The sequence below is a fragment of the Pristiophorus japonicus genome, chromosome 3 (genome assembly GCF_044704955.1).
Source record: "Pristiophorus japonicus isolate sPriJap1 chromosome 3, sPriJap1.hap1, whole genome shotgun sequence".
Taxonomy (NCBI): Eukaryota; Metazoa; Chordata; class Chondrichthyes; family Pristiophoridae; genus Pristiophorus; species Pristiophorus japonicus.
This window is the reverse complement of record NC_091979.1, coordinates 166,908,718-166,936,188: the sequence shown is the minus strand read 5'-3', so window position 1 is coordinate 166,936,188 and position 27,471 is coordinate 166,908,718. Positions and strand designations below refer to the sequence as shown.

Below are 27,471 nucleotides of genomic sequence, written 5' to 3'. Positions count from 1 at the left end.
CTGCAAACTAACTTTTTGGGATTCATGCACAAGGACCCCCAGGTCCCTCTGCACCGCAGCATGTTGTAATTTCTCCCCATTCAAATAATATTCCCTTTTACTGTTTTCTTTTCCAAGGTGGATGACCTCACATTTTTCGACATTGTATTCCATCTGCCAAACCTTAGTCCATTCGCTTAACCTATCTAAATCTCTTTGCAGCCTCTCTGTGTCCTCCACACAACCCGCTTTTCCACTAATCTTTGTGTCATCTGAAAATTTTGTTACACTACACTCTGTCCCCTCTTCCAGGTCATCTATGTGTATTGTAAACAGTTGTGGTACCAGCACCGATCCCTGTGGCACACCACTAACCACCGATTTCCAACCCGAAAAGGACCCATTTATCCCGACTCTCTGCTTTCTGTTAGCCAGCCAATTCTCTATCCATGCTAATACATTTCCTCTGACTCCGCGTACCTTTATCTTCTGCAGTAACCTTTTGTGTGGCACCTTATTGAATGCCTTTTAAAAATCTAAATACACCACATCCATCGGTACACCTCTATCCACCATGCTCATTATATCCTCAAAGAATTCCAGTAAATTAGTTAAACATGATGTCCCCTTCATGAATCCATGTTGCGTCTGCTTGATTGCACTGTTCCTATCTCGATGTCCCGCTATTTCTTCCTTAATGATAGCTTCAAGCATTTTCCCCACTACAGATGTTAAACTAACTGGCCTATAGTTACCTGCCTTTTGACTGCCCCCTTTTTTAAACAGAGGCATTACATTAGCTGCTTTCCAATCCGCTGGTACCTCCCCAGAGTCCAGAGAATTTTGGTAGATTATAACGAATGCATCTGCTATAACTTCCGCCATCTCTTTTAATACCCTGGGCTGCATTTCATCAGGACCAGGGGACTTGTCTACCTTGAGTCCCATTAGCCTGTCCAGCACTACCCTCCTAGTGATAGTGATTGTCTCCCCTTCCCACATTCCCATGACCAGCAATTTTTGGCATGGTTTTTGTGCTTTCCACTGTGAAGACCGAAGCAAAATAATTGTTTAAGGTCTCAGCCATTTCCACATTTCCCATTATTAAATACCCCTTCTCATCTTCTAAGGGACCAACAGTTACTTCAGTCACTCTCTTCCGTTTTATGTATCGGTAAAAGCTTTTACTATCTGTTTTTATGATTTGCGCAAGTTTACTTTCGTAATCTATCTTTCCTTTATTGCTTTCTTAGTCATTCTTTGCTGTCGTTTAAAATTTTCCCAATCTTCTAGTTTCCCACTAACCTTGGCCACCTTATACGCATTGGTTTTTAATTTGATACTCTCCTTTATTTCCTTGGTTATCCACGGCTGGTTATCCCTTCTCTTACCTCCCTTCTTTTTCACTGGAATATATTTTTGTTGAGCACTATGAAAGAGCTCCTTAAAAGTCCTCCACTGTTCCTCAATTGTGCCACCGTTTAGTCTGTGTTCCCAGTCTACATTAGCTAACTCTGCCCTCATCCCACTGTAGTCCCCTTTGTTTAAGCATAGTACGCTCGTTTGAGACACTACTTCCTCACCCTCAATCTGTATTACAAATTCAACCACACTGTGATCACTCATTTCGAGTGGATCTTTTACTTGGAGATCGTTTATTATTCCTGACTCATTACACAGGATCAGATCTAAGATAGCTTGCTCCCTTGTAGGTTCTGTAACATACTGTTCTAAGAAACAATCCCGTATGCATTCTATGAATTCCTCCTCCAGGCTACCCCGTGCGATTTGATTTGACCAATCGATATGTAGGTTAAAATCTCCCATGATTACTGCCATTCCTTTTTCACATGCCTCTATTATTCCCTTGATTATTGTCCGCCCCACCGTGAAGTTATTATTTGGGGGCCTATAAACTACGCCCATCAGTGACTTTTTCCCCTTACTATCTCTAATCTCCACCCACAATGATTCAACGTTTTGTTCATTAGAGCCAATATCATCTCTCACAACTGCCCTGATATCATCCTTTATTAACAGAGCTACCCACCTCCTTTCTCTTCTTGTCTATCCTTCCGACTTGTCAGATACCCCTGTATGTTTAATTCCCAGTCTTGGCCACCCTGCAACCACGTTTCTGTAATGGCCACCAAATCATACCCATTTGTAACGATTGGTGCCGTTAGTTCATTTACTTTATTTCGAATGCTGCGTGCGTTTAGGTAAAGTGTTTTAATACTAGTTTTTAAACCAGGACTCTTAGTTTTGACCCCTCCTGCAGCCCCTTTATATTCATACATATTGTCTCTTCCTATCACCTTGTGGTTTACATTTACCCCAGTGCTACTCTGCTCTGTTGCCTCCTGCCTTTTGCATTTTTTCTTGGGGTCCTGTTCATCTGCGCTCTCACCCACTCTAACTGGCTCAGAGCCCTCTCCTGGTTTCCGAATACTCCTCGCATTGAGGCACCGAGCTTTCAGGCTTGCCTTTTTATTACACTTTGACCCTTTAGAATTTTTCTGTACATTGGCCCTTTTTGTTTTTTGCCTTGGGTTTCTCTGCCCTCCACCTTTACTCATCTCCTTTCTGTCTTTCGCTTCTGTCTCCATTTTATTTCCTCTGTCTCCCTGCATTGGTTCCCATCACCCTGCCATATTAGTTTAACTCCTCCCCAACAGCACTAGCAAACACTCCCCCAAGGACGTTGGTTCCGGTCCTGCCCAGGTGCAGACCGTCCGGTTTGTACTGGTCCCACCTCCCCCAGAACCAGTTCCAATGCCCCAGGAATTTGAATCCCTCCCTGCTGCATCACTGCTCAAGCCACGTATTCATCTGCGCTATCCTGCGATTTCTACTCTGACTAACACGTGGCACTGGTAGCAATCCCGAGATTACTACTTTTGAGGTCCTACGTTTTAATTTATCTCCTAGCTCCTTAAATTCGTCTCGTAGGACCTCATCCTTTTTTTTACCTATGTCGTTGGTACCAATGTGCACCACGACAACTGGCTGTTCTCTCTCCCTTTCCAGAATGTCCTGCACCCGCTCCGAGACACCAGGGAGGCAACATACCATCCTGGAGTCTCGGTTGCGGCCGCAGAAACGCCTATCTATTCCTCTTACAATTGAATCACCTATCACTATCGCTCTCCCACTCTTTTTCCTGCCCTCCTGTGCAACAGAGCCAGCCATGACGCCATGAACTTGGCTGCTGCTGCCCTCCCCTGATGCGTCATCCCCCTCAACAGTACTCAAAGCAGTGTATCTGTTTTGCAGGGGGATGACCGCAGGGGACCCCTGCACTACCTTCCTTGCACTGCTCTTCTTGCTGGTCTTCCATTCCCTAGCTGGCTGTGGCCCCTTCACCTGCGGTAAGACCAACTCGCTGCATGTGCTACTCACGTCATTCTCAGCATTGTGGATGCTCCAGAGTGAATCCACCCTCAGCTCCAAATCCGCAACGCGGTCTGTTAGGAGCTGGAGGCAGATACACTTACCGCACACGTAGTCGTCAGGGACACCGGAAGTGTCCCTGAGTTCCCACATGGTACAGGAGGAGCATATCATGTGACTGAGCTCTCCTGCCATGACTTAACCCTTAGATACGCTTAATTTGGCGACAACAATGTTAACAGATTACTTACTGATATAAAAAAGAAAAAGACCACAATGTTAACGGCTTACTTACTGATATAAAAAAGAAAAAGAAAAGCTACTCACCAATCACTAGCCAATCACTTACCCCTTTGGCTGTGATGTCACCTTATGATTCCTTTCTACTTTTTTGATTTTTCTCCCAGCTGGAGCTGTACAAGCTGGGCCTTTATAGGCCTCTCCACGCACCCCGGACTCGCGCTGCTCGAACTGCCGCTCCTCCTCCGACGTTGGGCCTTTGTAGGCCTCTCCACGCACCCCGGACTCACGCTGCTCGAACTGTCGCTCCTGCTCCGATAATGAGCAAGTCCCAGTGGTGGGCAATGGCAGCCGACTGAGAGCATCTGCGCAGTTCTCTGTGCCCGATCTGTGGTGGATTACATAGTTGTATGCCGACAGCGTGAGCGCCCATCTTGGATGCGGGCAGAGGCATTGGTGTTAATCCCTTTGCTCTCAGAGAACAGCGTTATGAGTGGTCAGCTTCAAGCTCAAACTTGAGTCAAATAAGTACTAGTGCATTTTTTTTACCCCGTAAACGCATGCCAGAGCCTCTTTTTCAATCATGCTGTCGGCCCTTTCGGCCTTGGATAAACTCCTGGACGCATAAGTGACCGGTTGCAAGATCCCCGATTCGTTAGTCTGTTGTAACACACACCCGACCTCGTATGACGACGCATCACAAGCTAACACTAATCTTTTACATGGGTTATACATGACAAGCAGTTTGTTTGAACACAATAGTTTTCTGGCTTTCTCAAAGGCAGCCTCTTGTGAATTCCCCCATACCCAGCCATCTCCCTTGCGCAGTAGCACATATAGGGGTTCTAGCAGGGTGCTTAACCCAGGTAGGAAATTACCGAAATAGTTAAGGAGTCCCAGGAACGACCGCAGCTCCGTCACATTGTGTGGTCTCGGCGCGTTCGTGATGGCCTCCGTCTTGGCGTTGGTGGGTCTGATGCCATCTGCCGTGATTCTTCTTCCCAAGAACTCGATCTCCTGCACCAGGAAAATACACTTCGAGCACTTAAGCCCCATGCGAACCAACCAACTATGAACCTCTTCCAGATTCTTCAAATGCTCAATGGTGTCCCGACCTGTAACCAGTATATCGTCCTGGAAAACCATGGTGCGAGGAACCGACTTTAGCAGGCTCTCCATGTTCCATTGGAAAATTGCCGCGGCCAACCGAATCCCGAACAGGGCACCGGTTATAGATGAACAGACCTTTGTATGTGTTGATGCAGGTGAAGCCTTTCGAAGACTCCTCCTGCTCCTGCATCATGTAGGCCAAGATCAGGTCCAGCTTGGTGAACATTTTCCCTCCAGCCAGAGTCGCAAATAGGTCGTCTGCCTTGGCTAGCGGGCACTGGTCCTGCAGCAAAAAACGGATAATCATTACTTCATAGTCCCCACACATTCTAACCGTGCCGTCCTCTTTAAGTACCGGGACAATCGGACTGGCCCACTCATTAAATTCCACCGGCACGATGATGCCTTCTCACTGCAGCCTATCCAGCTCAATTTCCACTTTCTCATGCGTCATATATGGTACCGCCCGTGCCTTGTGTTGGATGGGTCGCGTACCGGGAACCAATTGGATCTGCACTTTCACCCCCAAGAAACTTTCAATGCCTGGCTCGAACAACGATGGGAACTTGCTCAGAACCTGGGCACATGAGGCATCATCGACGGACGAAAGCGCTCGGATGTCATCCCAGTTCCAGAGGATTTTTCCCAGCCAACTTCTGCCAAACAACATGGGGCCATCCCCTGGCACAATCCACAGCGGGAGTTCATGTACTGCTCCGTCATAGGAGACTTTGACTTCTGCACTGCCAATTACAGGGATTAGTTCCTTGGTGTAAGTCCTTAGTTTGGTGTGAATGGGGCTGAGCTTGGGCCTGTGTGTCTTTTTGCCCCACAGCGTGTCGAAGGCCTTTTTACTCATTATGGACTGACTTGCACCCGTGTCCAGTTCCATAGATACTGGAATACCGTTCAGTTCAACTTTCAGCATTATCGGTGGACATTTCGTAGTGAATGTGTGTACCCTGTACACTTCTGCCTCCTCGGTACGAGTCTCCAATTCAGCCTGATCCACAGTGGATCGATCTTCCTCTGCAATGTTCGTTGGAGAGGCGGTGCGGGAGTGCAGGGAAGGCCTATAAAGGCCCAGCGTTGGCAGAACAGCGTCGGGCGTTCATCGGAGAGGCGGTGTAGGAGTCCGGGGGAGGCCTATAAAGGCCCAGCGTCGGCAGAGCAGCGTCGGGAATGCATTGGAGTGGCGGTGCGGGAGTGCAGAGAAGGCCTATGAAGGCCCAGTTTCGGCAGGGCAGCGTGGGAGTTCGTAGGAGCGGCAGTGCGGGAGTACAGGGAAGGCCTATAAAGGCCCTGTGTTGGCAGAGCAGCGCGGGAGTTCGTCGGAGCAGCGGTGTGGGAGTGCAGGAAAGGCCTATAAAGGCCCAGTGTCGGCAAAGCAGCATGGGAGTTCGTAGGAGTGGCCAGCTGGTGCAGCTGCAGCAGGGTGAAAAGGCAAAAAAGTAGAAAGAAAACGAAAGGTGTCATCACAGCCAAGGGGGTAAGTGATTGGCTGGTGATTGGTGAGTAGTTTTTCATTTTCTTTTCTTTATCAGTAAATAACCATTGAGCATTGTTGTTGCCAAATTAAGTTAATCTAAGGGTTAAGTCATGGCAGGAGAGCTCAGACACGTATTATGCTCCTCTGGTGCTATGTGGGAAGTCAGGGGCGCTTTCAGTGTCCCTGATGACTACATTTACGGGAAGTGCATCCGCCTGCAGCCCCTAACAGTCCGCACTGCGACATTGGCGCTGCGGTGGATTTACTCTGGAGCATCCACGATGCTGAGGATGTAGTGAGTTGGTCGCACCACATGTAAAGGGTACTCAGCCAGATAGGGGATGGATGACCAACAGGAAGAGCAGTGGAAGGAAGGTAGTGCAGGGGTCCCCTGCGGTCATCCCCCTGCACAACAGATCCACCACTTTGGGTACTGTTGAGGGAGATGACTCATCAGGGGAGAGCAGCAACAGCCAAGTTCATGGCACCGTGGGTGGTTCTGCTGCACAGGAGGGCAGCAAAAAGAGTGGGAGAGCTATGGTGATAGGGGATTCTATTGTAAGGGGAATAAATAGATGTATCTGCGACCGCAACCGAGACTCCAGGATGGTATGTTACCTCCCTGGTGCAAGGGTCAAGGATATCTCAGAGCGGCTACAGCACATTTTGAAGAGGGAGGGTTAACAGCCAGTTGTCATGGTGCATATAGGTACCAACGATATAGGTAAAAAACGGGATGAGGATCGACAAGATGAATTTAGGGAGCTAGGAGCTAAATTAAAAAGTAGGACCTCAAAAGTAGTAATCTCAGGATTGTCACCAGTGCCACGTGCTAGTCAGAGTAGGAATTGCAGGATAGCTCAGATGAATGGGTGGCTTGAGGAGTGGTGCAGAAGGGAGGGATTCAAATTCCTGGGACATTGGAACCGGTTCTGGGGGAGGTGGGACTAGTACAAACCAGATAGTCTGCACCTGGGCAGGACCGGAACCAATGTCCGAGAGGGAGTGCTTGCTAGTGCTGTCAGGGAGGGGTTAAACTAATATGGCAGGAGGATGGGAACTTATGCAGGGAGACAGAGGGAAGTAGAATGGGGGCAGAAGCAAAAGATAGAAAGAAGAAAAGTAAAAGTGGAAGGCAGAGAAACCCAAGGCAAAAAGCAAAAAGGGCCACATTATAGCAAAATTCTAAAGGGACAAAGTGTGTTAAAAAGACAAGCCTGAAGGCTCTGTGCCTCAATGCGAGAAGTTTTCGGAATAAGGTGGACGAATTAACTGCGCAGATAGCAGTTAACGGATATGATGTAATTGGCATCACGGAGACATGGCTCCAGGGTGACCAAGGCTGGGAACGCAACATCCAGGGGTATTCAACATTTAGCAAGGATAGACAGGAAAAGGAGATGGGGTGGCGTTGCTGGTTAAAGAGGAAATTAATGCAATAGTAAGGAAGGACATTAGCTTGGATGATGCGGAATCTGTATGGGTGGAGCTACAGAATACCAAAGGGCAGAAAACGCTGGTGGGAGTTGTGTACAGACCACCAAACAGTAGTACTGAGGTTAGGGATAGCATCAATAAAGGGATGTGTGCAATAAAGGTACAACAGTTGTCATGGGCAACATTAATCTACATATTGATTGGGCTAACCAAACTGGTGGAGGAAGATTTCCTAGAGTGTATTAGGGACGGTTTGCTAGACCAATATGTTGAGGAACCAACTAGAGGGCTGGCCATCCTAGACTGGGTGATGTGTAATGAGAAAGGACTAATTAACAATCTTGTTGTGCGAAGCCCCTTGGGGAAGAGTGACCATAATATGGTAGAATTCTTTATTAAGATGGAGAGTGACACAGTTAATTCAGAGACTAGGGTCCTGAACTTAAAGAAAGGTAACTTCGATGGTATGAGATGTGAAATTGGCTAGAATAGACTGGCGAGTGATACTTAAAGAGTTGACGGTGGATAGGCAATGGCAAACATTTAAAGATCACATGGATGAACTTCAACAATTGTACATTCCTGTCTGGAGTAAAAATAAAACGGGGAAAGTGGCTCAACCGTGGCTAACAAGGGAAATTAAGGATAGTGTTAAATCCAAGGAAGAAGCATATAAATTTGCCAGAAAAAGCAGCAACCCTGAGGACTGGGAGAATTTTGTAATATAGCAGAAGAGGACAAAGGTTTTAATTAGGAGCGTGGAAATAGAATATAAGAGGAAGCTTGTTGGGAACATAAAAACTGACTGCAAAAGCTTCTATAGATATGTGAAGAAAAAAAGATTAGTGAAAACAAACATAGATCCCTTGCAGTCAGATTCAGGTGAATTTATAATGGGGAACAAAGAATTGCCGGACCAGCTATACAAATACTTTGGTTCTGTCTTTACGAAGGAAGACACAAATAACCTTCCTGAAATACTAGGGGACCGAGGGTCTAGTGAGAAGGAGGAGCTGAAGGAAATCCTTATTAGGCGAGAAATTGTGTTAGGGAAATTGATGGGATTGAAGGCCGATAATCCCCGGGGCCTGACACTCTTCATCCCAAAGTACTTAAGGAAGTGGCCCTAGAAATAGTGGATGCATTGGTGATCATTTTCCAACAGTCTATCGACTCTGGATCAGTTCCTATGGACTGGAGAGTAGCTAATGCAACACCACTTTTTAAGAAAGGAAGGAGAGAGAAAACGGGTAATTATAGATCGGTTAGCCTGACATCAGTAGTGGGAAAAATGTTGGAATCAATTACTAAAGATGAAATAGCAGCACATTTGGAAAGCAGTGACGGGATCGTCCAAGTCAGCATGGATTTATGCTTGACAAATCTTCTGGAATCTTTTGAGGATGTAACTAGTAGAGTGGACAAGGGAGAACCAGTGGATGTGGTGTATTTGGACTTTCAAAAGGCTTTTGACAAGGTCCCACACAAGAGATTAGTGTGCAAAATTAAAGCACATGGTATTGGGGGTAATGTACTGATGTGGATAGAGAATTGGTTAGCAGACAGGAAGCAGAGAGTCCGTATAAACGGGTCCTTTTCAGAATGGCAGGTAGTGACTAATGCAATGCTGCAGGACTCACTCCTGGGACCCCAGCTATTTACAATATACATTAATGATTTAGATGAGGGAATTGAGTGTAATATTTCCAAGTTTGCAGATGACACTAAGCTGGGTGGCGGTGTGAGCTGTGAGGAGGACGCTAAAAGGCTGCAGGGTGACTTGGACAGGTTAGGTGAGTGGGCAAGCATGTGGCAGATGCAATATAATGTGGATAAATGTGAGGTTATCCACTTTGGTGGCAAAAACACAAAGGCAGAATATTGTCTGAATGGTGGCAGATTAGGAAAAGAGGAGGTGCAACGAGACTTGGGTGTCATGGCACATCAGTCATTGAAAGTTGGCATGCAGGTAGAGCAGGCGGTGAAGAAGGCAAATGGTATTTTGGCCTTCCTAGCGAGAGTATTTGAGTATAGGAGCAGGGAGGTCTTACTGCAGTTGTACAGGGCCTTAGTGAGGCCTCACCTGCAATATTGTGTTCAGTTTTGTTCTCCTAATCTGAGGAAGGACGTTCTTGCTATTGAGGCAGTGCAGCGAAGGTTCACCAGACTGATTCCAGGGATGGCAGGACTGACTTACGAGGAGAGATTGGATCGACTGGGCCTGTATTTAACAGAGTTTAGAAGGATGAGAGGGGATCTCATAGAAACATATAAAATTCTGACGGGACTGGACAGATTAGATGTAGAAAGAATGTTCCCAATATTGGGGAAGTCCAGAATCAGGGGACATAGTCTAAGGATAATGGATAAGCCATTTAGGACTGAGATGAGGAGAAACTTCTTCACTCAGAGAGTTGGTTAACCTGTGGAATTCCCTACCGCAGAGAGTTGTTGATGCCTGTTCATTGGATATATTCAAGAGGGAGTTAGATATGGCCCTTACGGCTAAAGGGATCAAGGGGTATGGAGAGAAAGCAGGAAAGGGATACTGAGGTGAATGATTAGCCATAATCGTATTGAATGGTGGTGCAGGCTCAAAGGGCCAAATGGCCTACTCCTGCACCTATTTTCTATGTTTCTATGTTAACGTGGTGGTTTTCAGGGTTTGCAGTTCGCCTGCGCATTCACTGGAGGTGTCCCATTGTTCTGAAACCATTGCACGAATAGTGCTTGAAGCGGCACTGATGTGGCCGATTATCACCTCCACAACTCCAACAAGGTGTTAACTGCCTCGCATTAATGATTGATGGCGGCCTCTGGGTCATCTGAGGTTGGGCAGCAGCAGCCGGCGTGTACATTCTGCCATGTATATTTCTGCTAGAAACCGACGTTACTTTATGCACAGTACTGGCCGATACTTTTTTACTCTGCGAAATCTGTTTGGTGCTGTCGCTGGTGGACATAAATGCCTGGGCTATCGTTATGGGTTTACTTAGGTTTGGAGTTTCTACAGTCAACAGTTTGCTTCATGGCCAATGCCCAGTACAAAAAAGTCTCTAAGCATTTGTTCTCGGAATCCCTCAAACTCACAATGTCCTGCGAGGTGCCTTAGTTCGGAGACATAGCTCGTCACTTCCTGGCCCTCCAATGTTGACACGTGTAGAACCGATTTATCGCCATCAAAACGCTTTCCTTAGGATTTAGGTGCTCCCGGACCAGCGTACACAATTCTTCATAGGATTTCTCTGTTGGTTTTGCCGGAGCCAGGAGGTTCTTCATGAGGCCATAGGTTGTTGCCCCACAGAAAGTTAGGAGGATCGCCCTTCGTTTGGTAGCATTCTCGTCCCCTTCCAGCTCATTGGCCATGAAGTATTGGTCGAGTTACTCCACAAAGGCCTCCTAATTATCCCCTTCTGAGAACTTCTCCAGGACACCAACTGTTCTTTGCATTTTCGCACGGTTGTTCGTTACCTCGTCACCAAGTGCTATGCTCACAATATAGGATGAAACTCAGTACTGTGTACAATGAGCAAGTGTGACCTTAACTCCTTTAATAAGACTCCAGAGTGTAGGTACCTCGTGTGTGGCCTGCTTATATACCGTGCTCCCAAGGGATGCTGGGATCTCTTGGGACTCCAACAGGTAGGCCCTCTGGTGGTAGTGTAATACAGGTTACAAGGGGTTAAATACATAACAATCATCATCATCAACATAGGCAGTCCCTCGAAACGAGAATGACTTGCTTCCACGCCAAAAAAGGATGAGTTCACAGGTGTTTCAATGAAGGAGCTAATACTCCAGGTCCTGAACGACATCCTGAAAGGTGGAAGATGTCTGTGTGTGGATTTTTTTAACGTGTGGTGGCCATTGCACACCAGCCACCACACAGGAGATTGTGAATAGCTGGGGCCCAAGCACTGATCCTTGCGGCACCCCACTAGTTACAGTCTGCCAACCCAAAAATGATGCATTTATTCCTACTCTCTGTTTTCTGTCCATTAACCAATCCTCAATCCATGCTAGTATATTATCCCCAATCCATGAGCCCTAATTTTGTTAAATAACCCCTTGTGTGGCACCTTATCAAATGGCTTCTGAAAATCCTAATACACCACATTCACTGATCTATTAAGCCTTCCTGGATTGTGTTGCTCAGCATCACACCAGATTGTGAATTTATACTTTTTTTTTTAAAGTGTGTCTTAAGAACATTTAGGATTTTATTCCATGGGAATATAGACTGGAATCAAACTGCAGTTTAATTTTATTATTCCAAATTTCATCCTCCACCTTGAAGGTGCGACCCTGAGCTAAGGTACGGCTGCACAGTCAGTAGCAGCCCTATGCTATCTAGCTCAGGTATCTATTGTTCAAATGTAAGCCTAAATAGTGAGGACATCACAACCAAGCTGACCCACTCATCACTCAACATTCATACACCTGAATTTTCCAGCAAGGGTCATTGGGTAGCAATCAAGAGCCAGAACCCGCATATAGCACTTATTGATGTTTGTAGGCTGGATTTTCTGACGAGTTCCAGTCAGTGGTTGGGAAAAACTAGCATTGTGTGTCAGAGCAGCAGGTGCCTCGATCTACCTGCATGGAGCGATGAATGTCCACTTGTGCATCTGTCGATACGAAGCTTGAGCTTCACCTCCCTTTGCTGTCCCAAGTTCACCTGCAGTATGATACATGTGTGCTCAAGTTGCCGCCCAGCCGGTGGAAACCAGTTTGGATGGTAGCTTTTATTCTTTTGACACATCATCCCAAATACATGACTACAGTGCTTCCCAAGGATCAGCAGGAACTTCTCTCAGAACAGCCCCTCTAAAGGTCATTCTTTAGGTCATTGCCCATTGCACAGATAGCCCCAGGATGTTTTGAATGATTATCTGTCATGGGCAAGATTACATCTATCCAGACGTCTGTGGGCTGGATTTTCGGCTTTGATGTTTTTGGGGCGGTAATGGCTGCGGAGCAGTAAAGTTTGCGCCCAGGAATAGTTTGCACCTCAGTAAGTAACATTGGGCAGCTGGGCCCTGAGTCAGGGGGCGCAACGCTGAGGGAGGAGTTATACACTCTTTTGGACGCTAGCAAGGGAAACTCCCGAGCTAAAGAGCTGGGCTGGGAGCGCTCCAAAAGATGCCTGGCGGACGGGGGGTTGCGGGGGCGGGGGAGAGGAACTAAAAAAGAAAGCCACAAAAACATTCCCAAACATTGCTCACGCCACCACAACACAAATCGCAAAAAAATTAAAAGATAAAACAGTCACACTTACCTTCGGAGTCCATTACTTACCTCTCTCACTGTCGTTATCGTTGCACCGTCTGATTTCCTAGGTTGTCACTGCGGGGCGAAAGGGTCGGGCAAGTGTCAAAACTCGCGCTGGTGTGGCAACCAGGTGCATTGCACACCGGCGCAGCTCTTTCGGGCGATGCTGCTCCGTGCCGCCGCAAAACCGGACCCGAGGATCGCTGTAGGGCACTAGAGGCTGACCTCCGGGCCAGAGCACCTCACCGCCGCCATTACCCCCACTCCGGGACGAAAAACAGAGCGGAGAGGAGCCGAAAATCCACTCCTTTAAAATGTCTATATTCAAGGAGGCAGTTTAAGATATTCTTCATTCATAGACCAAATGCCAGTGCAGTGTCTTGATTGTCTTTTTATAGTATTGATAAACCCAGATAAAGTATCACTTCCCATCAGACAGCACACCATCATGATTTAAAAGAGTAGATGAGAAGAAAAGCTCAATCTAAAAGTGATAGTTAAACCACATCGATTATTCTATTGTTGTATTTGTACTCATTCCTTGAAAGCTTCTTCTCGGTCATTTACTCGTTTTCTCGTGTTAAAACTCCTGCCATCTGCCATTGCCTGTGATTTACAATGAATCTGCCCAGTAGTACTTCCTCAGCTAGTAGTGCTTAGTTCCTCTGTACAGTTTATGTGCATGGGATGTTTACCAGTGCTTGTGATGCAGATGTAAATATTAATGGGTGGATTATTGCAATGTGCTGGGTTAATGCTAATGTGATTGTAACACCGGATGGAATTTCTTGTGAATGTAATCAGGAAGTTATGCCCAAAATTACTCCCATTCATGCGCCCGTTTTGCTGATGTCTATTTACACCCAAATTTCCTGCCAATCTCATTAACAAACACTGGAAAATAAAAATGGGCATTAAAAAGTGGTCCCAAGAAAATCACCAAACTCACACTATATATTCCTCCTTCAAGTATGAAAATGAAAGATTCAAGCTATCAAACTGTGTGCTGCCTGCTAATTATAAGTGGTGTGCAGCCCAGCACTAAACGCGCTGCTGAGTGGCTGCACATTCAGCAGAGGACCCAAGTCCATGCAAGGCTAGCACCAATTAAAACTAACCTGCGTTCCTAAAGCCAGCCTGCACATCTTAATGGGGAGGTGCATTCTGGCTACAGCAGGGACTAAAAGTCGTTGTAGAGTGTGTACAGGAAGAGTGAAGATGGCGCAACTTGGCAGAGGGAAGGTTCCCAGAGTTTTGAATGCAGCATTCAAGGTGCTGGTGCAGGAGGTGGACAGTAGGAGAGATGTCCTATATTCGCAGGGGTCAGGAGGTCCTCCAGACAGATGCAGATGAGAGAATGGGAGAGATAACCGTTGCTGTCAATGCAAACAATATAGCCCCACAGTGCAGGAAGAAGTTTAATGATCTCACACGAGTGATCAAGGTCAGTGAATTCGTCTTCAAATGCCATATCCCACAAATTGCACCACTAACCTCACACACTGCTCAATTCACCACAATCCCATTACTCACCTACCAACAATCTCATAACTCACATTCGTGCCACACAAGTGCGAGGAAATGACTATCTCCAACAAGAGAATCTAACCAGCGCCCCATGACATTTAATCGTATTACCATCACTGACTCCCCACCATCAACATCCTGGGGGTCACCATTGACCAGAAATTTAACTGGATCAGCCACATAAATACTGTGGCTAAAAGAGCATGTCAGAGGCTGGATATTTTGCAGCGAGTGTCCAATCTCCTTACTCCCCAAAGCATTTTCACCATCTACAAGGTACAAGTCAGGCGTGCGATGGAATATTCTCCACTTGCCTGGATGAGTGCAGCTCCCACAACACTCAAGAAGCTCGACACCATCAAGAACAAAGCAGCCCACTTGATCGGCATCCCATCCACCACCTTAAACATTCACTCCACCACCAGCGCACCGTGGCTGTCGTGTGTACCATCTACAAGATGCATTGCAGCAAGGTGCCAAGGCTTCTTTGACAGCACCTCCCAAACCTACAACCTCTACCACCTACAAGGAGAAGGGCAGCAGGCACATGGGAGCACCATCAACTCCAAGTTCCCTTCCAGGTCACACACCATCCTGACTTGGAAATATATTGCCCTTCCTTCATCGTCATTGGGTCAAAATTTTGGAATTTCCTCCCTACCAGCACTATGAGAGTAGCTGCAGCGGTTCAAGAAGGCGGCTCACTATCACATTGTTAAGGGCAATTGGTGATGGCCAATAAATGCTGGCCTTGCCAGTGACACCCACATCCCAGGAACGAATAATTTAAAAAAATGCTCCATCTCACCACACTCACCGCAAGCCTCACACCCACATCTCACAGCTTGCACACATTGGCAGCTATTCAATCATGAGAGCCACATCAGCCAATCACAGTGAACCACACTCACTGACACACTTCTTTCTCTCTTGCAGGACAAGGTTGAGGTAAGAGTATTGCTCACTGAAGAACCTGAGTGGATATGGCCTCCTGCTGACAACCCTTCTCCCTCTTCTCCTCCTGCCTCTTCTCACAGCTAGTCCTGCTCTGTGTAGCCTGCTCATTCTCCCTGCCATGCTGCAGACCAAGGGGGATACAAATGACTGCACTCATGTCTGGGTGAAACTGGTCTGTGCAGACCCCTTGCAAGTCAGTACCAAATCCTTGAGCACGTGCCACACCACTCCTTGTAGACTTTAGGCAAATTTAAAGAAGTCCAGAAAGCACCAAACACTTGTACAAACTCAAAACTCAGCAACAGCCAGTAGAAATCAATCAACAACTAACCTGTGAGTAGGTGACGATCCCTTTAAATAGCGCTGGTGCGGGGTCTTTCCTGCTGCTGAATACATGTTCAGCTGTGCGAAGTTAAGGTAGGATGTTAGCTCCAGTGTCGAGGTCGTAAATGGCAGCGCTGGCTTCAAATCCACGTTACAAGCTGATTGGCATCACAATCTGCCCACTCTACATACTTATGGTGCATGTTCCCAGCACTGACACTAATGCCCTCACCAAAACGGTGTCCGGGGTGGCCCATACCAGAAGTGTGCGGGCGCTGCTTGGATGCCATTTTCAAGCACCGAAACAATGGGTGCTACGCAACCAAATATTTAGCCCAGCATGTTTAAAAATATGCAATCTTGGAAGCTTTTACATTTTTTGTGAATTATACTGATGCCATAAACATGAAATACAATGTCGGTCTCAGTGAGGATAAATAAAAATCGCTTAAAAAAAAATCACTATAAAACATCAGAAATATGACTGTTTCCTGCTGCACCTAAACTTAATTTTAATCCCGTTTTGAATCAGTATAATTGCAGGAAATTCCCCTGCGACGGAGTCATTCTAATGAGGCAAGATACATTTGGTGCAGGGATCAATAGATGGGTGTTAAAGAGCAAGGAAATTCAAGCATAGCATAATTACAGAGATAACATACTTGTGCTGAATTTACTCGATTTTTTTATGTTTAGACTTTTGCTTTATGCCCTGAGTACAAGTACCCTTAGTTGCAAATGCACAGAGGATTCCACTCGACAGTGAGTACTTTTCAGTGAGAAACAAAGCGGTAATGTACACTTTGTCAAATTATAGCAATGTACTGTGCAGCACAGCATATCTCGAAGCACATTAGGCAGGGTTTTGTATCAATGGACAGCATTAATAATTTCACCAGTAAAAAGATGTGTGTGTAGAGGTAATTCTGTGCACTGAGCAGGGAGTTGTGCTTGTACGCAGTGAAATTTGAAAAATGGGGCTGCAATGTTGTAACCCTATCTGTGACCGGCACACCCTGTGAGTATGGCCTCCTCATTAGCAGTGCGGGTTCACAAAAATATCTCTGAAGTTTACGTTGTTGACAGCACTGAGCATTCACACTGCTAGATCACCATCTTGTGGTCGGACGGCAGTATTTGGCTGTTTTTGTGTAAATGAAATAACATGCTGACCTTAATTTCTAAATAATTGCAAGTTTTTGCAAAACTTTTATCACTCAGCAATATGTTCATTATTTATTATTTTAATTGTTTGCAAATGCTTTTCTTGTATCCAGTTTAATTACTGACGATGATCTCTGTTCCTCGCTGCTTTCTTTCTTGTACCTCCTGAGCTCCAAATACTGTGTCCTGCATGTTCTTTCTCTTCCTCATTTAGTTCCTGTTGTGTATCTGTAAAGCATGCACTCCCATGTTTCTCTGGAAGATCACTGCAGCCGACCGAATTCCAAACGGGCATCTGTTGTAGATGAACAGCCCCTTGTGCGTATTGATGCAGGTGAAGCCCTTTGAAGACTCCTCCAGCTCCTGCGTCATGTAGGCCGAAGTCAGGTCGAGCTTGGTAAATGTCTTGCCTCCTGCCTGCATCGCAAATAGGTCATCTGCCTTAGGTAGCGGGTATTGGTCCTGTAGCGAGAAACGATTAACAGTTGCTTTATAATCACCACAAATCCTGACCGTGCCATCATTTGTGAGTACTGGAACAATCGGGCTGGCCCACTCGCTGAATTCCACTGGGGAGATGATGTCCTCGCGTTGCAGCCTGTCCAGCTCGATTTCCACTCTCTCCCTCATCATGTGAGGTACCGCTCGCGCCTTGTGGTGGATGGGTTGTGTCTCTGGGACCAAGTGGATCCGCACCTTCGCCCCGGAAAAGTTTCCAATGCCTGGCTCAAAAAAGGAAGGAAATTTGTTCAGAACCTGGGTACATGAGGCCTCATCGACATGTGATAGTGCTCGGATGTCATCCCAGTTGCAGCGGACTTTGCCCAGTCAAAGCACAGACACAGACACATCCCAGGCAGTGCCACAGGCATAATGCCCGTGCTCCTCAAGGTGAGATCTCTGCTCTTTGATTTTAAACAGCTGGGTTTTAATAAGACGGCCAGACAATCTGGCGGGGGGTGGTCCCGCGGCCGTGCCAGCCTCCAGGCCCGACGCTGGCTGGCTTTTCATTGACAAGTGTTTTCTTGCAGGTACAAGGAATAATCCCGATGGAGCACAGCTTCCACATCCTCTTGTATTTCATTATTGTGTCACTGCACGGCCTTACTGAGTGTCGGTGTCTCTACAGTCAAAAGTTTTCGTAGGATGGTCTCGTGGCCAATGCCCAGTACAAAAAAGTCTCTGAGCATTTGCTCCAGGTAGCCATCAAACTCACATTGTCCTGCAAGTCGCCTGAGCTCGGCGACGTAGCTCACCACTTCCTGACCTTCAGATCGCTGATACATGTAGAACCGATACCTCGCCATCACCACACTCTCCCTCGGGTTAAGATGTTCCCGAACCAGTGTACACAGCTCCTCATATGATTTATCGGTGGGTTTCACTGGAGCCAGAAGATTCTTCATGAGGCTGTAGGTCGGTGCCCTGCAGACTGTGAGGAGGACCGCTCTCCTTTTTGCAGCACTTCCTTGTCCGTCCGGCTCGTTGGCTACAAAGTACTGGTCTAGCCGTTCGACATAGGCTTCCCAGTCCTCACCCTCCGAGAACTTCTCCAGGATACCCACAGTTTGCTGCATCTTTGCGTTGGATTCGTATTCTCGTCGCCAGTTATTGTGTTCCTAACACAGATGAGACTGCACACAGGGAGGTTAAAGTAACAGTGACCTCAGTCTTTATTAAGACACTCCAGAGTGAGGAACAGGCCTTAGGGGCTGGCTTATATACAGTGCTCCCAAGAGATGCTGGGATCCCTGGTGGCGGAACATGAGAGTGCATGCTTTACAGATACACAACAGTTCCCACAGTTTCCTGACCCAACTCATTCTTTCCAAGGTGTGAAAAACTGTGAACGTTCTTGTTGTATCCTTACACAGTGCAGCAAATCAACACGAGGCACATACTGGAGACAAGGTCACTCTGTGACCTGTACCTTTATTCACAGGATCAAGAAGTGATGACCCTGCGTGGGACCTCCCTTTATATATCTGGATGACCAGGTGAGGGGTGTCTCCCACAAGTTCACCCCCTGTGGTCAAGGTATGCATTTCTTAGGTGTATGCAGTGTACAGTGTTGTTACATGAAGGTTACAGTTACATGAAGGTTACAAACATGACAGTTCTTGCCTCCCTCAGCCAACCCTACCTCCTACAATCTACTGCTTTCTAAGGCCCAAGCTGGTGGTCACCCAATCACTCTTCTTTGGTTTGCCTTATTTTCTCTCCTATCTTTTTCGACATTGGTGCTGTCCTGTGTGATGGACACGGGAATCTGTGATGTCTTCTTATACTATAAAATTTGAACATTTGCAGAAATTGTCCCAGTTTCCCATTGTACCTGCGGGAAATCAGTGGAACCCCCAGAAATACAATGTAAATGTCTTTAAAAATATATTTACACAGTTTCTCTGATGGTTCTGCTGATCTCTCACCAAAGTTACATGGGGAGATCGGGACACCCTCCGCAGAAGTTCAGGAACTATGAGCCCAAGTTTTCCCAGGAGTTGCTCCTTTTTTTTGGAGCAACTTGATTTTTCTGGACTATCTTTTTAGTTGCAATTCTGGCCATTTTTAATTTGCGCCAGTGTAAGTGAGTTAGTTAGGTTTTTTTTAAGTTCCATTTTTTTTTCAAAAGGGGGCGTTCCCAGCCACTTACACCTGTTTTAAGCGTTTGGCCAGCAAATAGATGCTCCAAACTAACTTAGGCCAGTGTATGTTGCCACTTCTATCCGCACAGAAAAACCTTACCTAGAGTTAAGGAATCGGTGCAAGTAACTAAATTTAAAACACCACCAAGCACCAAACAAAACACAAAAAGTAATAAGCAATTAATTGACAAATAAAATAGAAGGAACCCTGCACCTAAAGCAGTAAGACCAAAGTAATAAGCAATCAATAAATACAAAATAAAAAAATAGAAGGAACCCTGCCCCTAAAGCACCAAAATCAATCAGTAAATAACAAATAAAAAATAGAAGTCGTACCTTAGGGAACGCAGTGGGCCGCCGATGAGGGAAACCATTCGGCCAGGGCTCGGGGCGACACGCTTCGGGCCCCTCCCACACAGCCTGCAGCGTGCGTTTGCAGAAACGGTCTGCCAGGAGCTACTGCACATGCGCGCAGACTCTAGCGCACATGTGCAGAGCGCCGGGACCTGGCTCCGCCCCCAATCCATTGGGCCATGCTGCGCCATCACCGAGGAGAGGCTGGGGAGCAGCCAGAATACGGACGTCTTTTTTCGGCGCGTTGGAGGCGGACAAAAGTAGCGCACCTCGGGTGAGGGCGCCAGAAAAACAGGTTAGGGAAACTCTAGCCCATTATGTCTTTTAATGATATTTTAACTAGGCGGATGCTCTAGGTTCTTTTTTAAATGGACATCAGCCATTGATCCCCAGGGATAAGCTATTGTTTTTGAGCTTAGGATGTGAAGTTGAGTCATCTGGTTTGTAGCCCAGTTGGCAATTGAACAATAATTAAGAAAATTCTAGATCCTTTGTGGAACAATGGATATGTTATACTGTAAAGCATATCAAGTATCAAAAGATTCAACATCCATCCACATGTCAGAAGCCAGCAGTTCACACTCTGCTTGGAAAATATATATAATTGATTTCATGTAAGTATGATCTTATGTAACATGAAACTGCAAAACAAAAATAGTATTATCCAGAGTATTATCTTAATTATATAGCTTATATCTATGGAAGAAGGAGATTTCTTTTTCATCAGGGAATCCAATATACTGCAAAGTTCTACAGACCTGAAGAAGGCACAGATGTTGGATGTTTTTAAAATAGAAGAAGGATGTTGTGTAATAGCCAAGAGGGCACTTTACGAATGAGGAGCAGCCTGCAGGGTGAGATGGTTGAAATAAGCAAGGCTGAATGCCAAATATTTTGTAACTGGTACCCCAAGAAGTTGATGAGTTGGGATAAGATTACCTGGTGGGCTACAGTTGAGATGATCAGAATGTATATGGGAAGCATAACAAAGGAACTGGCAGAAGAGAAAGAAAAGTGCTAGCCATCTGTGGATGACCTGGTTAGTGCTGATAAGGACATTCTACATTATCACCTCTGAGGTACTGTATCATCTTTGCATTATTACCCAAAACCAGCAGAACCACCAAAGATCTAAAAAAGGTCAAAGTATAAAAGGTGGTGGATGACCGGCAATGGTTCAGACATCTAAGAAGCTCTTGAACTTCACACATGCATTTTGATTTACTTCCTTGTGATCCACCTCCACCACTAAGTATCCCCTCTATAGCAGGATTATCGGCCAATAATTTACTGTAGGGTAAAAGAAAGGCCTGTATTTATATAAGAACCTTAACACAGCTCTCTGAAAAATCTCAAAATACTTAACATAGATGAATGACTTTGAAGTGCAGTGAATTATATATGGGCAAACTCAACAGCCATTTTGTGCACAGCAAGATCCCACAACCAGTAGTGAGATACATGAGCAGTTAATCTGTTTTTAAAGATGTTCCGAGAGCAATAGTAGGCAGGACATTGAGAGACCTCACTGCTGCTCATGAAATAGTTCCATGGGATCTTTAATGTCTATCCAAAGCACATAAGCAGGCAGATGAGACTTGGTTTTAAATCTTATCTGAAGGATGGCACTTCCGTTAACGCAGTTCTACACTGGAAGGTAAGCCCACGTTATGTGCTCAATTCCTGGCATGATGCTTAAACCTGCAACCTTCTTATTCAGAATTGACAATGGATAAACAAGCCAAACTGATGCACAATTCCTGTAATCTTGTCCTAATGGTGTCATAAAAATGATATCAAAAAAATAACTCGCCTCAGGATTTGGATGACCGTAAATCTCTGGACCAAATGGATGTTTTATTTAGTGCTCTTTGACCTGAAGTATGTTCGTGTGGGGCAGCCAGTGATAGCATCAGTCAGGTAGTTTTTGATTCACTGGATAGCAATTAGGGACAGGAATTCTGGCTAATCAAATCTACAGTTTCTAATTTTACAGCACTGATGAACACTGAGCATCAAGCTCCAAATTCATTCATTGAGACAAATCAAGAAGTAATGGCGATGTAATTGGATTTTAAAAGCCTGTTGGATTAAGAGCTGAGGAGCTAAATGGTTGTGGCAAGGAAGGGGAGAGTAAAGAGCAAGAGACTGAACTTAATTATGAGACAGAAGGAGTAAATATGACAAAAGAAGGAATTAAAAGAAAAAGATCTGGCACTTACGTCATGTAGGGACTTATCATCAGTGAGAGATGGCAGTGGTAATGCCCAATCTGAGTACCTCCATAGTAAAAGTGGGTTTCTGCCAAAGCGTAGACTCCTGGTTCCAACTCCATGCCTCTTTTTTTCAGGATTGTGAAGACTGGGTCACTGGACTGGTTTTACAACCATGTGAGATCTCGTTTCAAAAACTTTGGAAGTGCAAAGGTGATGCATTCTTTGCACAAAAGACTTCAGTCAGGAGAAAAACACTCCCTACGACATTTAGGTATGCTAATCATTCTAGATGTGATTGTCACTAACTTTTTGTCAACAGTTACACTCCCAATTGCTCGAGAATATGGATCTTATTTTTTATTGAGAGATTTGTGAGGCGACTTTAGAGAGGAAAGGGAAGTTGTAGATGGGGCGGTTGTGTACAAGGACAGAGGGGTCAAAGGATGGTTTATGAAGGAGAGGGGTGATGATAGCAGATTTAAAGTGGCGGGGCACTGAAACTGAAGAGAGAGAACCGTTACCACATCAGCTAACATAAGGGCCAGGAAGGGAAGTTGAGTGGTCAGCAGTTTAGTGGGAATACGATCAAGGGGGCAGGAGATGGTTTTCATGGACAAGGTGAGCTCAGAGAGGGCATAAGGGGAGATAGGAGAGAAACTAGAAAAAGATGTAAATTCAGAGCTAGGGCAGAGAGGAATCTTAGAGGAAATTTAGCCCGGTGGGATGGGGGAAGGGAGGGAAGCGGCAATAGTAGCTGAATGGAAGGTCTCAATCTTAGTGACAATGAAGTTTATGAAGTAGGTAAAGGTGATAAGAGAATGGAGTTCCCACAATGTGTACAGGACTCCTTTCTAACCCAATATGTAAAAGCCCAACAAGGGAGGATTCGCTATTGGATCTAGTAATGGGGAATGAACCAGAGCAGAATAAATATATTGTATCTGTCTTCACGGTAGAAGACACAAAAACCATCGCAATAATAGTAGATAATCAAGGGACAAAAGGGAGGGAGGAACTTAAAACAATCACTATCAGTGGAGAAAAAGTACTGGCCAAACTAATGGGACTAAGGGCTGACAAGACCCCAGGACCGGCTGCCCTGCATCCTTGGGTCTTAAACAAAGTGGCTACAGAGATAGTGGATGCATTGGTTGTTATCTTCCAAAATTCCCTAGATTCTGGAAAGGTCCCAGCGGATTGGAAAACCGCAAATGTAACACCCCTATTTAAGAAAGAAGGGAGACAGATAGCAGGAAACTATCAGCAAGTTAGCCTAACATCTGCCATTGGGAAAAGGCTGGAATCCATTATTAAGGGAGTAGTAGCAGGACATTTAGAAAATAATAATACAATTATAGCAGAGACAACATGATTTTATGAAAGGGAAACATAGAAACATAGAAAATAGGTGCAGGAGTAGGCCATTCGGCCCTTCGAGCCTGCACCACCATTCAATACGATCATGGCTGATCATTCACCTGTACATCTTTCCTGCTTTCTCTCCATACCCCTTGATCCCTTTAGCCGTAAGGGCCATATCTAACTCCCTCTTAAATATATCCAATGAACTGGCATTAACAACTCTCTGCAGTAGGGAATTCCACAGGTTAACAACTCTCTGAGTGAAGAAGTTTCTCCTCATCTCAATCCTAAATGGCTTACCCCTTATCCTTAGACTGTGTCCCCTGGTTCTGGACTTCCCCAACATCGGGAACATTCTTCCTGCATCTAACCTGTCCAGTCCCGTCAGAATTTTATATGTTTCTCTGAGATCCCCTCTCATCCTACTAAACTCCAGTGAATACAGACCCAGTCGATCCAGTCTCTCCTCACATGCCAGTCCTACCATCTCGGGAATCAGTCTGGTGAACCTTCGCTGCACTCCCTCAATAGTAAGAATGTCATTCCTCAGATTAGGAGACCAAAACTGAACGCAATATTCCGGGTGAGGCCTCACCAAGGCCCTGTACAACTGCAGTAAGACCTCCCTGCACCTATACTCAAATCCCCTCGCTATGAAGGCCAACATACCATTTGCCTTCTTCACCGCCTGCTGTACCTACATGCCAACTTTCAATGACTGATGTACCATGACACCCAGGTCTCATTGCACCTCCCCTTTTCCTAATCTGCCGCCATTCAGATAATATTCTGCCTTCGTGTTTTTGCCCCCAAAGTGGATAACCTTATATTTATTCACATTATACTGCATCTACCATGCATTTGCCCACTAACCTAACCTGTTCAAGTTCCCTGCAGCCTCTTAGCGTCCTCCTCACCGCTCACACCGCCACCCAGCTTAGTGTCATCTGCAAACTTGGAGATATTACACTCAATTCCTTCATCTAAATCATTAATGTATATTGTAAATTGCTGGGGTCCCAGCACTGAGTCCTGCGGCACCCCACTAGTCACTGCCTGCCATTCTGAAAAGGACCTGTTTATCCGACTCTCTGCTTCCTGTCTGCCAACCAGTTCTTTATCCACGTCAGTACATTACCCCCAATATCATGTGCTTTAATTGTGTGGGACCTTGTCAAAAGCCTTTTGAAAGTCCAAATACACCACACCCACTAGTTCTCCCTTGTCCACTCTACCAGTTGCCTCCTCAAAAAATTCCAGAAGATTTGCCAAGCATGATTTCCCTTTCATAAATCCACGCTGAAAAATTTATTAGAGTTTTTTGCGGATGTATCAAGCATGGTGGATAAAGGAGAGCCAGTAGATGTAGTGTATTTGGATTTCCAAAAGGCATTCGATAAGGTGCCACCTAAAAGATTACTGCACAAGATAAGAGCTCACGGGGTTGGGGGTAATATATTAGCATGGATAGAGGATTGGCTACCGAACAGAAAACAGAGGCGGGATAAATGGATCATTTTCAGGTTGGCAAACTGTAACTCGTGGGGTACCACAGGGATCAGTGCTGGGGCTTCAAATATCTTTATTAATGACTTGGAAATCGGGACCGAGTGTAATGTAGCCAAATTTGCTGACGATACAAAGATAAGTGGGAAAGCAAGTTGTGAGGAGAACACAATGAGTCTGCAAATGGATATAGATAGGCTAAGTGAGTGGGCAAAAAGTTCGTAGATGGAATATAATGTGGGAAAATGTGAGGTTATCCACTTTGGTAGGAAGAACAGAGAAGCAAAATATTATTTAAATGGAGCAAGATTACAGAATGCTGCGGTACAGAGGGATCTGGGTACATGAAACACAAAAAGTTAGTATGCAGGCACAGCAAGTAATTCAGAAGGCAAATGGAATATTGGCCTTTATTGCAAGAGGGATTGAATATAAAGGTAGGGACATCTTGCTACAACTGTACAGGGCAATGCTGAGACCACACCTAGAGTATTGGGTACAGTTTTGGTCTCCTTATTTAAGGAGGGACATACTTACATTGGAGGCAGTTCAGAGAAGGTTTACAAGGTAGATTCCTGAGATGAAAGGGTTGTCTTATAAGGAAAGGTTGAGCATGTTGGGCCTATATCATTGGAGTTTAGAAGAATGAGAGGTAATCTTATTGAAACATAAGATTCTGAGGGGGCTTGACAGGGTAGATGCTGAGAAGATGTTTCCCCTTGTGGGGACATCTAGAACTATGGGGCATCATTTCAGAATAAGGGGTCACCTATTTAAGACGGAGATGAGGAGGAATTTCTTCTCTCAGAGTCGTAAATTTTTGGAATTTTCCAACCCAGAGAGCTGTGAAGGCTGAGTCATTGAATATAGTCATGGTGGAGATAGATTTTTAAACTCAATGGTTATGGGGAACAGGCAGGAAAGTGGAGTTGAGGCCAGGATCAGATCAGCCATTATGTTATTGAATGGCAGAGCAGGTTTGAGGGGCCGAATGGCCTACTTTTTATGTTCTTATAAGAGAATTAAATGTAGGGGAACATTTGTCATAATACACTTTAAGATAATAATTGAGAATGACATAAGTATGATGACAACCAAGGTAATAGATTGGAGAAAAGCTGATTTTGAGGGGCTGAGAATAGAACTTGGGGAAATAAAATGGGCAACAATATTGGCAAACAATGATGTAGAACAGCAATGGGAAACATTTAAAATGGTGTTCAACAGAGTGCAGGAAAAATATATTCCGTTAAAAGGGAAGAACAAATTAAGCCCGAGTGAGACTCCATGGATGACTAAAGCCATAAGGGAACAATTGAGGATAAGGGAAGAGTCAAACATTAAGTACAGACAGCATGGAAGTGCATGATAAGGGAGAATATGAAGAGATTAGGAGAGAAGTAAAAAAAACAATTATGAAGTCAAAGAGGAATTATGAAATTAAATTATCACGGAACATAAAACAAAATACTAAAATATTTTATAGGGATAAGCAGGATAATACCTGAGGATAATACCAGAGAGCTGGCAGAAATATTAAATCATTATTTTGCTTCAGTATTTACTGATAGATAGAACAGGTGGACATGATATTGGATGATGAGATTAAGAACATAAGAAACAGGAGCAGGAGCAGGCCATACGTCCCCTCGAGCCTGCTCCGCCATTTAATAAGACCATGGCTGATCATCAACCTCAATTCCATTTTCCCACCCAATCTCCATAATCCCTTAATTCCCCATGACTCCAAAAATCTATCTATCTCAGCCTAGAATATATTCAGAGTCTCAGTATCCACAGCCCTCTGGGGCAGAGAATTCCAAAGATTCACAACCCTCTGAGTGAAGAAATTTCTCCTCATCTCTGTCTTAAATGGCCTACCTCTTATCCTGAGACTGTGCCCCCCTAGTTCTAGATACTCCAGCCAGGGGAAACAACTAGTAATGAGATAAGTACATTTAAAATAAAAAGGGGATATATTAAAGAAACTAATCAAACTGAAAGAGGATAAAACCCCTTGTCCGGGTGGATTGCATCCATGTATTTTAAAAGAATCGAAGGAAGGGATCGCAGAAGCATTACTGCACATATTTAATAATTCATTTGAAAAAGGTGTAGTGGCAGAGGATTGATGGATAGCTAATGTAATAGCTATATTTCAGAAGGGGTATAGAACATGTCCAGGGAATTATAGACCAGTCAGCTTAACATCGGCGGTAAGAAAAATAATGGAATATCTACTAAAGGAGAGAATAGAAGAACATCTAGAAATCAAAAATATAGTAATGAATAACAGCATGGATTTCAAAAGGGAAATTCTTGCTTGACCAACCTCCTTGAATTTTTTGAAGAGTTAACAGAGAGAGTAGACCATGGTAATGCAGTAGATGTAATTTATCTAGATTTTCAAAAGGCCTTCGATAAGGTACCTCATAATAGGCTGATGAACAAGGTCAGGGAATGCAGAGTCAGGGACAAGTAGCAGAATGGATAGCTA

The 27,471-nt window shown here is 45.1% G+C and overlaps 1 protein-coding gene across 1 annotated transcript in view; it reads left to right on the top strand.

Annotated features, from left to right (window-relative positions):
• Positions 1-27,471, top strand: part of LOC139260002 (melanophilin-like) — a 245,813-nt gene that overhangs the window by 65,915 nt on the left and 152,427 nt on the right. Inside the window, exon 3 of the mRNA XM_070876047.1 lies at positions 22,241-22,377. Within this exon, the coding sequence (XP_070732148.1) occupies positions 22,241-22,377 (137 nt within the window). The remainder of the gene's footprint in view (positions 1-22,240; positions 22,378-27,471) is intronic.